We start from the raw sequence: 14,241 nt of genomic DNA on the forward strand, positions 1-14,241 counted from the left end.
TTCTGGACAGGAGAGCTGTGCAGTCTGTGAGGTAGGAGGAGAACCTGTAATAGAAATATATTTATCAGTGTTCTGATAGATGCACAGATGCCTACCTGGGCTTTTGGTGTGATAATTGTATGACAACTCCTTCCCAGGACTGCAGATAAGCACTTTGTATAGGAGACTATCGGACTAACCACTTGGCTGCTATGGCACCCTTAGAAAGAGGGTATACAGCCTGGTTGGACTCATCCCTAGACTCTTCTAACCATAGGCACTACGATAGAGGGGTTTTCTTACAGTGTTGCAAGCTATAATGTTTTAGATTTAAACAATTTTGCTAGGAAATTCTGTGATCTGTGAAAAGAACATTAGTGCAAGTCCTTAGAATGAGAACCATTTCATTTACATGAAAAGAAAATACTGAAATAATGTCGTTCGCAGTTTCTCCCCACACGGCACCTTGCTGCCACTGCCAGACATGACATTGTCGACTTGTCTGGTGTACTCAACAGGCAGTGAAAGACATTTTTTTAAGGTAGCCTTATCAGAACAAGTCAGATGAAAAGCTTAACAAAGCTCCAACCTCTGCTGTGAATGAAACATTGTATGCTTCCTTTTTATACCTGACACTTTCCTAACACTCCCATCTGTGCTTCTAGGCCCACACTTTGGCAAGCAAAGATACGCTGACAGTGAAATTTACAGAGCTACGACTGCTCCTGGATGAAGAGGAAAAACTAGCAAAGAAATTTATTGAAGATAAGGCAAAGTTGGCATTGTGGGCATATGATGGTCAGATAGAATCATGCCATGCCCAGATAAGTGCTGTCGACACATTTAAAGATCATATCAAAAGAATATATCATCAAACTGATGCTGTACAACTCATTCAGGTAATATGGCTTTGCTTAAACCACAGAGATGGAGTGAGGAAAGCAAAATGTAGGCTAACGCAATGTGCTAGGAAAAGCTCTGTAAATTTTAATGCTGCCCCCTATTCACCAAATGGTAACACTCTTCTGTGGTATGCAATTAATTTGTGATGGTGGACGGATGCTTCCCTCTACACTGTGGACACTATCGGATATACACCACTTAATATTGAAATTGTAACACCAAGAAGGAAAAGTTGTGGAATTATGGAAATCACAAGATAACTAGACATGTTAATGATATGTAAATGATAAAAAAAATGGAAACAAAATTTCAAAACAGTTTCATTTATTCAGTATCGAATATGAGCGCTACACACACACAGAAACACATGCACTAACACGCCTTGGTATGCTATCACTGTTATTATGTTATTAATGGTTGTCTGAGGAATGTTTTGCCACACTGAATGCACAAATCCTCAAGATGCACTGCTGGCAGCTCCATCTGTAATTGCTGACAATTTAAATCTCACATGTACAAGATGTCCTTAGATAATGCAGGCCATGGTAGACCCTTTAGGCCATGCAGGCTACTTACGGTAGCACGAGCAACATGGAGCAATATCGCTGTTGTATTGAATAATGGCTCCAGGACACTTTGAAGATATGTACTACTGGTTCCAATATCAAATCAATTGTAATGCTGAGCTATAAGTGTACCTAGAAAGAAGACTAGAGGGGTCTGGCTACTGTACATTTTGCCACCTCACATAATAATCTAAAGAGTAGGACCAGTGTGATGTTCTTTCGTAAAGGCATAATGTACAGTAGCAGGACTCCTCTAGTCTTCATTCCAGGTACACTAGCAGGTTGGCAATACATTGATTTGGTCGTGGAATCAGTAGTAGTAAGGCCACTTCTCCCAAGTGTACCAGGAGCCATTTTTCTACACAACTTCAGACCGCATGTTGCTCATGCTACTGTGTGCAGTCTGCATTGCCTAAGCATACTACCATGGCCTGCAGTGTCTCTGGGCTTGTCTACCATTGAGCACATCTGGGACATCATTGGTCAGGAATTGCAGAGGGAGCTGCCAGCAGTGGATCTTGATGATTTGTCCAGGTGCATTTAACATGGCAGAATATTCCTCAAACAGCTATTAATAATCTCATTGATAGCAGCCAAGGTATGTAGTGCATGTACTTTTGCACGTGGCATTGTTACTCACCACTGAATAAAATGAGATGTTTTAAAAACTTTGTTTCAGTTGTTTCAGAATTTGCATATCATTATCATGATCCTATGAATTTCATAATTTCATGATTTTTGCTGATTGGTGTTGCATGTTCACTATTGAAGAATGAATAAGCCTAACAGCAGTGAAAAACACAATGTGTGCTGCCTACTCCATCCATTATATACAGGTGCTTCTCACAAAATTAGAATACCATCAAAAAGTTTATTCATTTCAGTTCTTTTGAAACTCATATATTTTATAAAGTTATTACAAACAGAGTGATCTATTTCAAGTGTTTATTTCTGTTAATGTTGCTGATTATTGCTTACAGCCAATGAAAACGGATGGCAAGCCACAAAAGGTCATTGCTAAAGAAGCTGGCTGTTCATAGAGTGCTGTATCCAAGCTTATGACTGGAAAATTGAGTGGAAGGAAAAAGTGTGGTAGGAAAAGGTCCACAAGTAACTGGGATAACCGCAGCCTTGAGGGGATTGTTAGGAAAAGGCCATTGAAAAATTTTGGGGAGATTCACAAGGAGCGGACTGCTGCTGGAGTCATTGCTTCAAGAGCCACCACACAGAGACATATCCAGGACATGAGCTACAAGTGTCGTATTCCTTGTGTCAAGTCACTCATGGCTAATAGACAATGCCAGAAGCGTCTTACCTGGGCCAAGGAGAAAAAGAACTGGACTGTTGCTCAGTGGTCCAAGGTGTTGTTTTCAGATGAAAGTAAATTTTGCATTTCATTTGAAATCAAGGTCCCTGAGTCTGGAGGAAGAGTGGAGAGGCACACAATCCAAGCTGATTGAGGTCTAGTGTGAAGTTTCCACAATCAATGTTGGTTTCAGGAGCCATGTCATCTGACTGCTGGTGTAGGTCCACGGCGTTTTATCAAGACCAAAGTCAGTGCAGTCATCTACCAGGAAATTTTATAGCACTTCATGCTTCCCTTCTGCCGACAAGCTTTTTGTAGATGTAAATATAATTCTCCAGCAGGACTTGGCACCGGTGCCAAAAGTACCAGTACCTGGTTTAAAAACAACAGTATCACTGTGCTTGATTGGCCAGCAAACTCGCCTGACCATAACCCCATATGGGGTATTGTCAAGGGGAAGATGAGAGACACCAGACCTGACAATGCAGACGAGGGAAGACTGCTATCAAAGCAACCTGGGCTTCCATAACACCTCAGCAGTGCCACAGGCTGATCACCTCCATGCCATGACGCATTGATGCAGTAATTGATGTAAAAGGAGCCCCGACCAAGAATTGAGCGCATTTACTGAACATACATTTCAGTAGGCCAATGTTAGGGCTAGCGGAACGCACCAAATAATAAGACAGATAGTGTATGGTGCGTTCGCAGCCCGGGGTCCACCGTGCAGAGATGGAACCTGCTGCTAAGTAATGACGGACTATATGGCGGTACTCATAAGTATACACACGTGGGTTAAACTTCACCCAGCGTGAAGGAAGCGATCCTGTTGCATCACAGGATCGCGGTACCGCACATAGAAGGCGAGCAAGTAGTCAGCGAACTCAACCACAACTAGGATTGAAGTCCGATTAGACCCTTGCTGGCACAACACCGCAACTGGGTGTGTAAGGAAGCAGAATAACAATATTAGGGCACAAGAGTGCATGCGGTGCCGCACTGACGAATGCCACTAACCACCCAGGCTTGGGTAAGGACAGCACAGAGGAAGTGCACGGCGCCGTACTGGCGGTCACAGCAACTGGACGCTGTAACGTGTGATTAGTGCTGTAGGATAAGTCGGGCGCTAGATAGCAACCATACACCTTCCGCGAACAGACATTCAATAGGGAAGGGGTATCCAAGGACGACTTGCACTCACAACAAACACACGTAAGCAAATGTACACTAGCGCATGGCCGTGCGGTCATGCGCAGTTTATATAGTTGCAGCACAGGAAGTGGCCACAGAAACTTTGCCCTTCCAAGACCTGCCAAGAGGACCAATGGAATGTGCTGCAGAGCCTGAGCACATGACCCTCGATCCCCAACGGGAGATCTTGCCCTGGGCATGCTCAGTGTGTGCAGACAAGGACTTAGTCCCAGAGAAGTCCGCTCGCTGCTGACCAGCACTGGCTTTAATGGCAGAAGCTGAAGAAGCAGCAGTAACTCTCTGTACAGAGTGAGACTGAGCAAGACGCTGGGACCGACGTCCCTGCTGAGCAGACTCCACTGCGGCTGGATAAGAATGGGAGACCGCAGCGGAGATGGCCCGAGATTCCCCCTGTGCAGAAGCGGGAACTCGAGACCTAACAGCCAACATTTCAGATTTTAAAATCATTTTTCAAGCTGGTGTCATAAAGTATTCTAATTTACTGAGATAATTACTTTTGAGTTTCACTTTTTGTGTTAAATAACTGAAATAAAATAACTTTTTGATGATATTTTAATTTTGTGAGAAGCACAAGTATATATCTTATGTCATTCATGACATTATTGAATATTGTAAACCATAAACACCATAGATTTTCAGAATAAATTGTATGGTGCTGGTCAGAAATTAATGAACTGTAATACAATAATTAAATAATTAAAATTGGCTTATGTATGAAATGTTATGTCAGATTTTCACGAACAGGAAGGGCTAAAGAGAATGTGTTACCAGGTAAGAGTAGCAGAAAAGTAGTGACAGATACTATAATGTCAGCGCACTATTGCATAATGGATTTCTTACTGTAGTTTTGATCAAAGACTTTAACTGCTGCAGCTCTGCTAGTCCTCTCAATAATGAGCATCTGCTATGTAGTCATTCATATTCATGAGCTCCATCTATCCCCACTCTCAAGAATGATAGGCAGAAAAGTTTTAGTATAGTTTTTTTTGGATAGTTTCCTTCCTGAGGTAAAGATACTGCCTTCTCATTGTCTTGTAGTGCATAGCGTCTTCCAAATGGAAAGCTCATAAAGAATGGTTGCTTCCTTAAACTGCTTGGTATCTTTGGAAACCTGAAGCGGTTAAAAGATGTTCAAAAATTTGTTCATATGAACAGCGAGTGGTTTTTATGTAGAAATATATATTACATTTTTTTTAGTATATTCTTTCAGCTTTTTCAGGTGGTTTCCAGAGTGGAATCCACCTGAAAAAGCTTTTGTGTGCCCACTTTATCTAACAAATGTGTCAGGGACATGATTTTGAAGTACTTACCCATTTAAAAGTGTTATTGGCTTCTTTGTGAATCACCACCAAGTTGTTAGGCAGCCTTCTTCACAGACTGCACAGACCTCCAGTTTACAAAATAACTGCTGTTTGAGGAACATGTGAATACACCTGTATATGAGCCAAAAGAAAAACTGCTTTGCTATGTGTAGCAGGAAGCTGATGGTCATTGCTGTTCCTTTAAGTGCCATTTTGAGAACTGTAGAACTGTGCAGTCTTAGGCGGGGGTCACTCAGCGTAGGGAAACACGGTCCGTATTTTACATGTGTAATACGCAGAAATTTTCCCAAAACAGTGATCCGTATGTCATCCGTAGGCAGGGTGTGGCAGCGTATTTTACGCATGTCATCCTCCGTATGTAATCCGTATGCCATCCGTACAGCGAGATTTTCTCGCCAGCTTGCAAAACGGACATACAATGGATCCATGGGCTCAAATATTTATGAAAACATATATACAGTCTATGTATATATATATGTCAGTGAGACACATATATACATATATTTATATTTAATATATATATATATTTATATTTAATACAGTGCTAGATAGCTTAAAAGACGGTAATTCAATTGCCGGCATTTGCTATCTCCTTCTCAAACCCGACAGGATACGAGACATGGTTTACATACAGTAAATCATTTCATATCCCTTCTTTTTTTTACATATTCCTCATTAGTAATGTTACAATTGTATGTGTGTAAAATTTGGGGGCTCTAGCTGTTAAAATAAAGGGTTAAATCACAGAAAAAATGGGCTCCCGTGCAATTTTTTCCACCAGAGTGGGAAAGCCAGTGACTGAGGGCAGATATTAATAGCCTAGAGAGGGACTATGGTTATTGGCCCCCCTGGCTAAAAACATCTGCCCCCAGCCACCCCAGAAAATGCACATCTGTAAGATGCGCCTATTCTGGCACTTGGCCACTCTCTTCCCACTCTCCTGTAGCAGTGGGATATGGGGTAATAAAGGGTTAATGTCACCTTGCTATTGTAAGGTGACATTAAGCCAGGTTAATAATGGAGAGGCGTCAATAAGACACCTATCCATAATCCAATGGTAGTAAATGGTTAATAAAACACACACATTATGAAAAAAGTATTTTTTAAATAAAGACACAGTGTGTTGTAATAGTTTATTATACTGTCAATCAAATTGAAGACCCTTGTCACCTGAAACAAAGTTAAAATAAAAAAACAACAATATCCCATAACTCTTCGATGCTCAGTCATGTCCCACGATGTAAATCCATCTGAAGGGGTTAAATAATTTTACAAGCAGGAACCTGCTAATGCAGCCACCCCTGCTTGTAAAAACTGGGGAATGAATGGTAAGAAGGGGAACGTAGCTACCTAGACTTGCAGTGCTGCGCCGCCTGCTGGTATAACCTCAAATGAACTCGAGCGTGAGAAAATATTCAGAAAAATCCCCATGCTAGAGCCCCCAAATTTTACACACATACACTTGTAACATTACTAATGAGGAATATGTAAAAAAAGAAGGGATATGAAATGGTTTACTGTATGTAAACCATGTCTCATATCCTGTCGGGTTTGAGAAGGAGATAGCAAAAGCCGGCAATTGAATTACCGGCTTTTAAGCTATCAAGCGCTGTATGAAATATAAATATATATATATATATATATATATATATATATATATATATACACTAGATGGTGGCCCGATTCTAACGCATCGGGTATTCTAGAATATGCATATCCACGTATTATATTGCACAGCCCACATAGTATATTGGCCAGCCACGTAGTATATTGCCCAGCCACGTAGTATATTGCCCAGCCACGTAGTATATTGCCCAGTCACGTAGTATATTGCCCAGCTACATAGTATATTGCCCAGCGACGTAGTATATTGTCCAACCACGTAGTATATTGCCCAGCCATGTAGTATATTGCCCAGCCACGTAGTATATTGCCCAGCCATGTAGTATATTGCCCAGTCACGTGGTATATTGCCCAGTCGCGTAGTATATTGCCCAGAGACGTAGTATATTGCCCAGCCACCTAGTATATTGTCCAGCCACGTAGTATATTGCACAGCGACGTAGTATACAGCACAGAGCCATGTAGTATACAGCACAGACACATAGTATATTGGCCAGTCACATAGTATATTGCCCAGCTACGAAGTATATTGCCCAGCCATGTATGTAACAGGTTAAAAAATAAACATATACTCACCTTCCGAGGGCCCCTTAATAATAATAAATAATAATAATCTTTATTTTTATATAGCGCTAACATATTCCGCAGCGCTTTACAGGTTGCACACATTATGATCACTGTCCCCGATGGGGCTCACAATCTAAATTCCCTATCAGTATGTCTTTGGAATGTGGGAGGAAACCGGAGAACCCGGAGGAAACCCACGCAAACACGGAGAGAACATACAAACTCTTTGCAGATGTTGTCCTGAGTGGGATTAGAACCCAGGACTCCAGCGCTGCAAGGCTGCTGTGCTAACCACTGAGCCACCGTGCTGCCCCTTGTAGTCCTGTCGCCTGTGTGCGGTGCATGTTGCAGCTTCCGGTCCCAGGGTTGGTATGAGCGCAGGATCTGTGATGATGTCGCGGTCACATGACCGTGATGTCATGGCGGGTCCTTCTCGCATAGCATCCTTAGCACCGGAACCTGCCGCTTGCACTGCCGAGGACACCGCACCACGTCGGAGGGTGAGAATAACCTTTTTTTTTAAATTATTCTTATTTGTAACATTAGATCTTTTTACTATTGATGCTGCATATGCAGCATCAATAGTAAAAGGGTTGGTCACACAGGGTTAATAGCTGTGTAACCGGAGTGCGTTACACCGCGCTCCGGTAACGCTGGTATTAACCCTGTGTGAGGGCTGACTGGATGACTGGAGGGGAGTATGGAGCGGGCACTGACTGTGGGGAGGAAAAAGCAGCCATATTGCCGCCGGACTGTGGCCGTCGCTGATTGGTCGTCGCAATGGTCATGGGTGTTTTGCCACAACCAATCAGCGACTTGGATTCCATGACAGACAGAGGCCGCGACCAATGAATATCCGTGACAGACAGAAAGACAGACAGAAGGACAGACAGAATGACGGAAGTGATCCTTAGACAATTACAGTATATAGTAGATGTCTCACTGATAGATATATATATATATACACAGTATATATATATATATATATATCCCTATACTATGTGTAGACATTTATTTTAGCTATTCTAGTCTAACCTGTCAGTGTGATTTTACTGTACACCGCACTGAATTACCGGCTTTTCTATAGAACACTAGTGCGTATTTCTCGAGAGTCACACTGCTGGTCCGTGTGTAATCCATATTTTTCTCGCCCCCATTGACTTTCATTTACGGATTTTTTGCGCAATACACTGACAAACGCAGCATGCTGCGATTGTCTACGGCCGTACAAGAAATAAAAATACGGATGTGTAAAATATGCCAGATAGGAGCTGGGCCATAGGGAATCATTGTACCGTGTGACCCGGGCCTTAGAAGTGCGAGAGGAGACCCTGCATTATATATATAACAGTTATATAATAATAAAAATAATTACTACAAAATCATGTCCCCAAGACATCTAATAAGATATGAATTGGACATCCCCTTTAAGGTTCCATACAAAATGTAAAATCAGAATGCGGTATTCTAACATCATGGCATTTCGTACTGCCATTGTTTCTAAACTTAGGTCCTGATTAATTGGGCTTTTTTATCACTTTTTTTGTCTTGTCTTATTCATTGCTGTTTTTTGAGCCAAATGCTTAAAAAATGGCGTCCACAGTTCATTATTTTTGCGCAAAGTCAAAAAATGTTTTTTTCAACTTTGTCTTTAACTTTCTTTGTAACTTTTAGGACAAAAAAGTCACACGTTTTGGAAAACTGCACAAAAATGTCTGACGAATTTAAAATCGCTCCACTGGGGCACGTGGAGTACATTTGCGACAAATGTGTCTTTTTGAAAGGTCACAAATGATGAATAAGCCAAAAACATCAGAAACGCTTAAACTCCACCCACAGTGGCGAATTAAAAACAAACAGAAGAACACATAAAATAAGCTTAGAAAAAGGTGTAATTGTAAAGAGGATATGACTTAAAACACTACAAATTCGACAAAAATCAGGCACTAATGAAATAATGAATTGGGCAATATGATTTTTCCACACAGTTTTCAAAAAATGTGTCTTTTCTGTTTTAGATTATTTTGAATAAATCATTTTTGTCTCTGTAATGATTGTGAATGAAGATGACAAAATTAATATATTATGTGGCTACAAAGCTTACTGGGGTTTTCTTGTATAGACTGTATTATCCATGATGTAAGAGGCCTATGCTTTCATTTAGGATTTCTGCTCCGTTGAAAGGGAAATGAAGAGTCAGTCCATTCCGGCCGAGCAGCTGCATCCAATCCCTGTTAAATTTGAGGATATCGAGAAATACTATAGTGCCTTCATAGAAAACCTCAAATCTTCAATCAAGGAGCCGCCTGCAATCCGGTTTCAAAAAGGTAGGGGATCTCTTAATAAAACACCTCTTTTTGAGAAGACCATCCCTGATCTAGAGTAGATTTTAGATTTTTATGCCATGGATTTTTTGTCTCCTTATTTCCTTATCCAATGTATACTGGTCCTCTTCTGTGAGGTTTCTCACACTTTCTGAATGGTAGCAGAAACATGGCAGCAGTGAGCAGGTCACGGGGCATTCACATGGAGCTTTACCATGCACATAATCACAAACTATAGTTCTAAAATTAAATGGAAAATCCTATACGAGTTTTCCGAAATGTACAGGAGCAAACTGCCAGACTGATGGTTAGAGCGTCAAAAACTTTTTTTTAACTAGAACTCTAGTACTCCAGAAGACTCCAGCATTATTATTATTATTATATTTATTGCTATAGCGCCAGTTATTCCACGGCGCTTTACATGTGAGGAGGGGTCTACATAATAAAAACAAGTACAATAATCTTAAACAATGCAAGTCACGACTGGTACAGGAGGAGAGAGGACCTGGCCGCAAGGGCTCACAATGTGCAAGGGATGGGTGAGGATAAAATAGGCGAGGGCAGAGCTGGTCGTGCAGCGGTTTGGTCGATCGGTGGTTACTGCAGGTTGTAGGCTTGTCGGAAAGGGTATAAATGGCGCATGGGGCGTAAACTGTAATCATTACCATTCATCAAATGAAGTATTCACAAACAAAAGCAGGTTGCCACTGGCCATCTCAAATTTCATTAAGTTCTGAATAGTCTGTGAACATGGGCATATGATAGTCCTTGGGACCACTGTATAAGTATGTCATGCTTATTTGAAAAGGGTCAAAACCTCTTTGGGAAAATCTTTGAAACAAACTTAGGTGTAGCCTTGTGTGTCCTGTCTACTTTTATGTAGGGTTCCCACACCCTTTCCTCTTTAGGGTATCTCAGCAAAGAACATTTTTGATTCATTGTCTGCATGTAATATAGGGGCCATATTGGACACATTTTTCTCTAATTTATCTTATGTTTTTTGTCAAGACCACTGTATATGCATTAAATGGGTTGCATGCAACCTAATAGTCAATGTCTAATTGTTTAAAAAAATCATCACTTTGGAATTTGCATAATTTGAAATTTACCTACCATTTTCTCTCTACGCCAATTTATGGTTACATCATTTTTTATCATTTCCGATGACATTCAATTTGAATCTCCCAGCATGCACTAGAGTGTCAAGATCATCATCAAGGAGCTGGGGCTGCAGTCACTGCCCTTGCTTCTTTTACCACCTTGAAATGAGACATCATCATCAGTGATGTTTGTTTCAAGGGCTGGTCTGTTCTACTGAGGTCTGGGTTCTGTCACATGCTGAAACAGAAATCATTGATGAAGTCCCACCCACTGCAGGGTCAGCTATCTGATGATGTTCTGTTTCTGGGCACTAGAAGCATCAGGGGAGACTGGCTGCAGTCCCAGAACTTTAACAACATTCCGTTTGAGACTCCCGAGTGCATGCTGGGAGACATAAACAGAACGTTACCGGAAGTGAAAAAAAATTATAACAGGACGTTGGCATAGAGAAGGAATAGTAAGGAATAAATAAATGTAAATTACAAAAGTACGGTAATTCGTTTTTTAAATAAGATAGTTAGATATAACTATTTGGTGTCGGACAACCCCTTTAAATTATTGTAAAAATCCTTTGCTATCATGATTGGAGTATTTTATTTTTATCTGCGTGTAAGGGCTCTTTTAGAGAATTTATAATTTTGATCAGACCATTGTACCATTGTAATTAACTCCGACTGGGGTTCCTTGAGCCCATCAGAGAAAATGATTCTAAGGGAGCAAAGTGTAATCTATGCAGAATCCGTATTGTAATCAGTGCACACACAGAACCTTCAATTCTAAATTTTTCTCTACCTTAAATAAAACAAAAAATATGCATGTTTGATATCTTTGTAATCATACTGCCCCGGAGAATCATATTGCCAGGAAATTTTTACTGGAAAATGAATGCTGTAAGTAAAAAAAATAAAAAAAACAATTGGAGAATTGCACTTTTATATTGTATATCACAGAAAATCCCAATAAAATACATTTAAGTTTATGGGTGTACCATGAAAAAATGTGGAAAAGTTCATGGGGTATGAAACCTTTTTCATGGCACTGTAAAGAGGATTGCTGTCTGGAGAAAACTATAATAAGTCAGTTGCTCTGAATACATCTTATGGTAGCATAAAGTTATAGCATAGCATAGTTTTAAGGATGAAAAAGTACCTCAGTTAAGCTGAATATCATATGCACTTTGCATCGAGAGGAAGACAAAAATCACCATGAAGCAAAAGTCCAAAATTGTTTTCCTGATTAATGTTCTCCAACAGGCCCAGAATGGCATTCAATACTGAACAAATGGAATATACCCAGGGGACGCAAAATAGTTGCCTTGCTGAGCATGGGAAACGCTAAGCCACTGGTGCAAAAAACAAATAGCCACAAGGTAGAGCTAAAGTGGCATAAATCCGTCATGGATAATCAGAAGATCATTAATGTCTAGGGGTGTTATCAGGGTCATAAAATTTCAGGGGCACAAGCCCTAACACACAGGTACTAAAGCCAACCCCTTCACGTCGCCTGCAAAGCAAATTTCACACACTAGGCCTGGACTCACCAGTCCAGCATTTCAGTCAATGGATGACTATTACTTTTTAAAATAAAAAGAGGTTGGCCACTTTTCTTCAACAAAAGGATCACAGCTTCTCCTCCTGTTGGCATCAAATCCTTTCTCACAGACTGCACAGCTCTCCTACTCGCAAAATGGCAAATGATGATGGACAAGTGACTAGACCTGTCCATCATTAGTCTCCAATTGCAAAACAGCTTTCCCATGTGCAGTGATTTTCCATTGGATTTGTGTAGCACATTCACTGGCTGCAGAATAGGTTAACTGAGAATCCATCAGTGAGCTTGTTCTTACTGTCTAATGCAGTGCTTCCCACTTCAGTCCTTCCGTCCCCCGACATGTATTGTTTTCAGGATTTCCTTAGTATTACACAGGTGATGGAAGAGTCATCAAGGCATCAGTTCTCTTACCTGTGCAACACTATGGAAATCCTGAAAGTATGACTTGTTGGAGCCGTGAGGATTGGAGTTTGGGAAACACATTGGCTAATGGGAGAGTTACTAACTTTTATTATCTGTCTTTTTTGAGCTGCTCTCAGCTGATCTATGGCTGTAGACCAAATCGAGGTTGAATGTGCGGGAAAACAACAACCTGTAAAAGCATAACCATGCAAAATGACTAATGAAACCCAAATGCATGAATGATTTTTGACGAAAATACGTGTGTTTAAGTAAAAAAAAATCCCCAGAGGTGGTCAACCAATCATGTTCCAACACATTTGGTAAAATAAACTGAAGGTACTGTTGCCAACCCTTTAAATTAATTACCATGGTACAGCGCATAGTAGACAGTACAAAGCCACAATAATAATACTGCAATAGATATACACACGTGGTCAAAATTGTTGGCACCCCTCTTTTAATGACAGAAAAATCCACAATGGTCACAGTAATAACTTGTATCTGACAAACGTAATGATAAATACAAATCTATGACAATGAACAAATGAAAGTCAGACATTGTTTTTCAACATTACTTCCATAGAATTAAAAAAAAAACAACTCATGAAATAGGCCTGGACAGAAATGATGGTACCCCTGAACATATTGTGACAAAAGGGACATGTTAAATCAAGGTGTGCCCACTAATTAGGCTAGGTTCACACTACATTAGTGCAGTCCATTCAACATATCCGTTAAACGGACTGCACTTATGCAAGTGCCGGCGCTTGCACAGCGCTAGCGCAGATGGAGCTTCTGCTAGCTCCATCTGCACTAGCAGTGACGGACCCGGAAACACTGCAGCCCGTGTCTCGGGTCCGTCACTGAAATGACGGCACATCGCTAGCGCACGCCCAGTGTGGGCAGCTTGATGTTCCTGTGACTGCAGTTGCACATATTATTCTGAAATTTAAGATCCATGGGACTGTAGCCAACTTCACTGGACATGGCCACAGGAGGAAAATTGATGACAAATCAAAGAGATGGATAATACGAATGGTATTAGACTAGAGTAGGATTTATGACTAGGTGCACACACAAATGCACACTACTCATCTGTCCTGCCCTCCTGATTCATGAAGAGGAATTTTTACTCAGTTTCAACTATTCCTACTACAAAGTTTTCCCATCACAAACTACGTACGCCCAAATTCATTGATGCCTTTTTGTATTTTTTTTGTCTAGTTTTGTATGTTTTGCATCTTTTTTTTGTTAGCATCCAGTACTTTATTCTATTTACACATTTTTCCAGTATATTTTATATGTGCTCGCTATTTTTTTTTTTTTTGTGGACAGAGTTTAGCGATTCCAAATGTTTTATCCTGTTTCAGTTGCGAATTCTTAGG

At 40.7% G+C, this 14,241-nt stretch overlaps 1 protein-coding gene across 1 annotated transcript in view; it reads left to right on the forward strand.

Annotated features, from left to right (window-relative positions):
* Positions 1 to 14,241, forward strand: part of TRIM14 (tripartite motif containing 14) — a 100,084-nt gene that overhangs the window by 32,330 nt on the left and 53,513 nt on the right. Inside the window, exons 3-4 of the mRNA XM_069767588.1 lie at positions 645 to 878; positions 9,643 to 9,805. Of these exons, the coding sequence (XP_069623689.1) occupies positions 645 to 878; positions 9,643 to 9,805 (397 nt within the window). The remainder of the gene's footprint in view (positions 1 to 644; positions 879 to 9,642; positions 9,806 to 14,241) is intronic.

Source organism: Ranitomeya imitator, chromosome 1 (genome assembly GCF_032444005.1).
Source record: "Ranitomeya imitator isolate aRanImi1 chromosome 1, aRanImi1.pri, whole genome shotgun sequence".
In the NCBI taxonomy this organism is placed as follows: domain Eukaryota; kingdom Metazoa; phylum Chordata; class Amphibia; order Anura; family Dendrobatidae; genus Ranitomeya; species Ranitomeya imitator.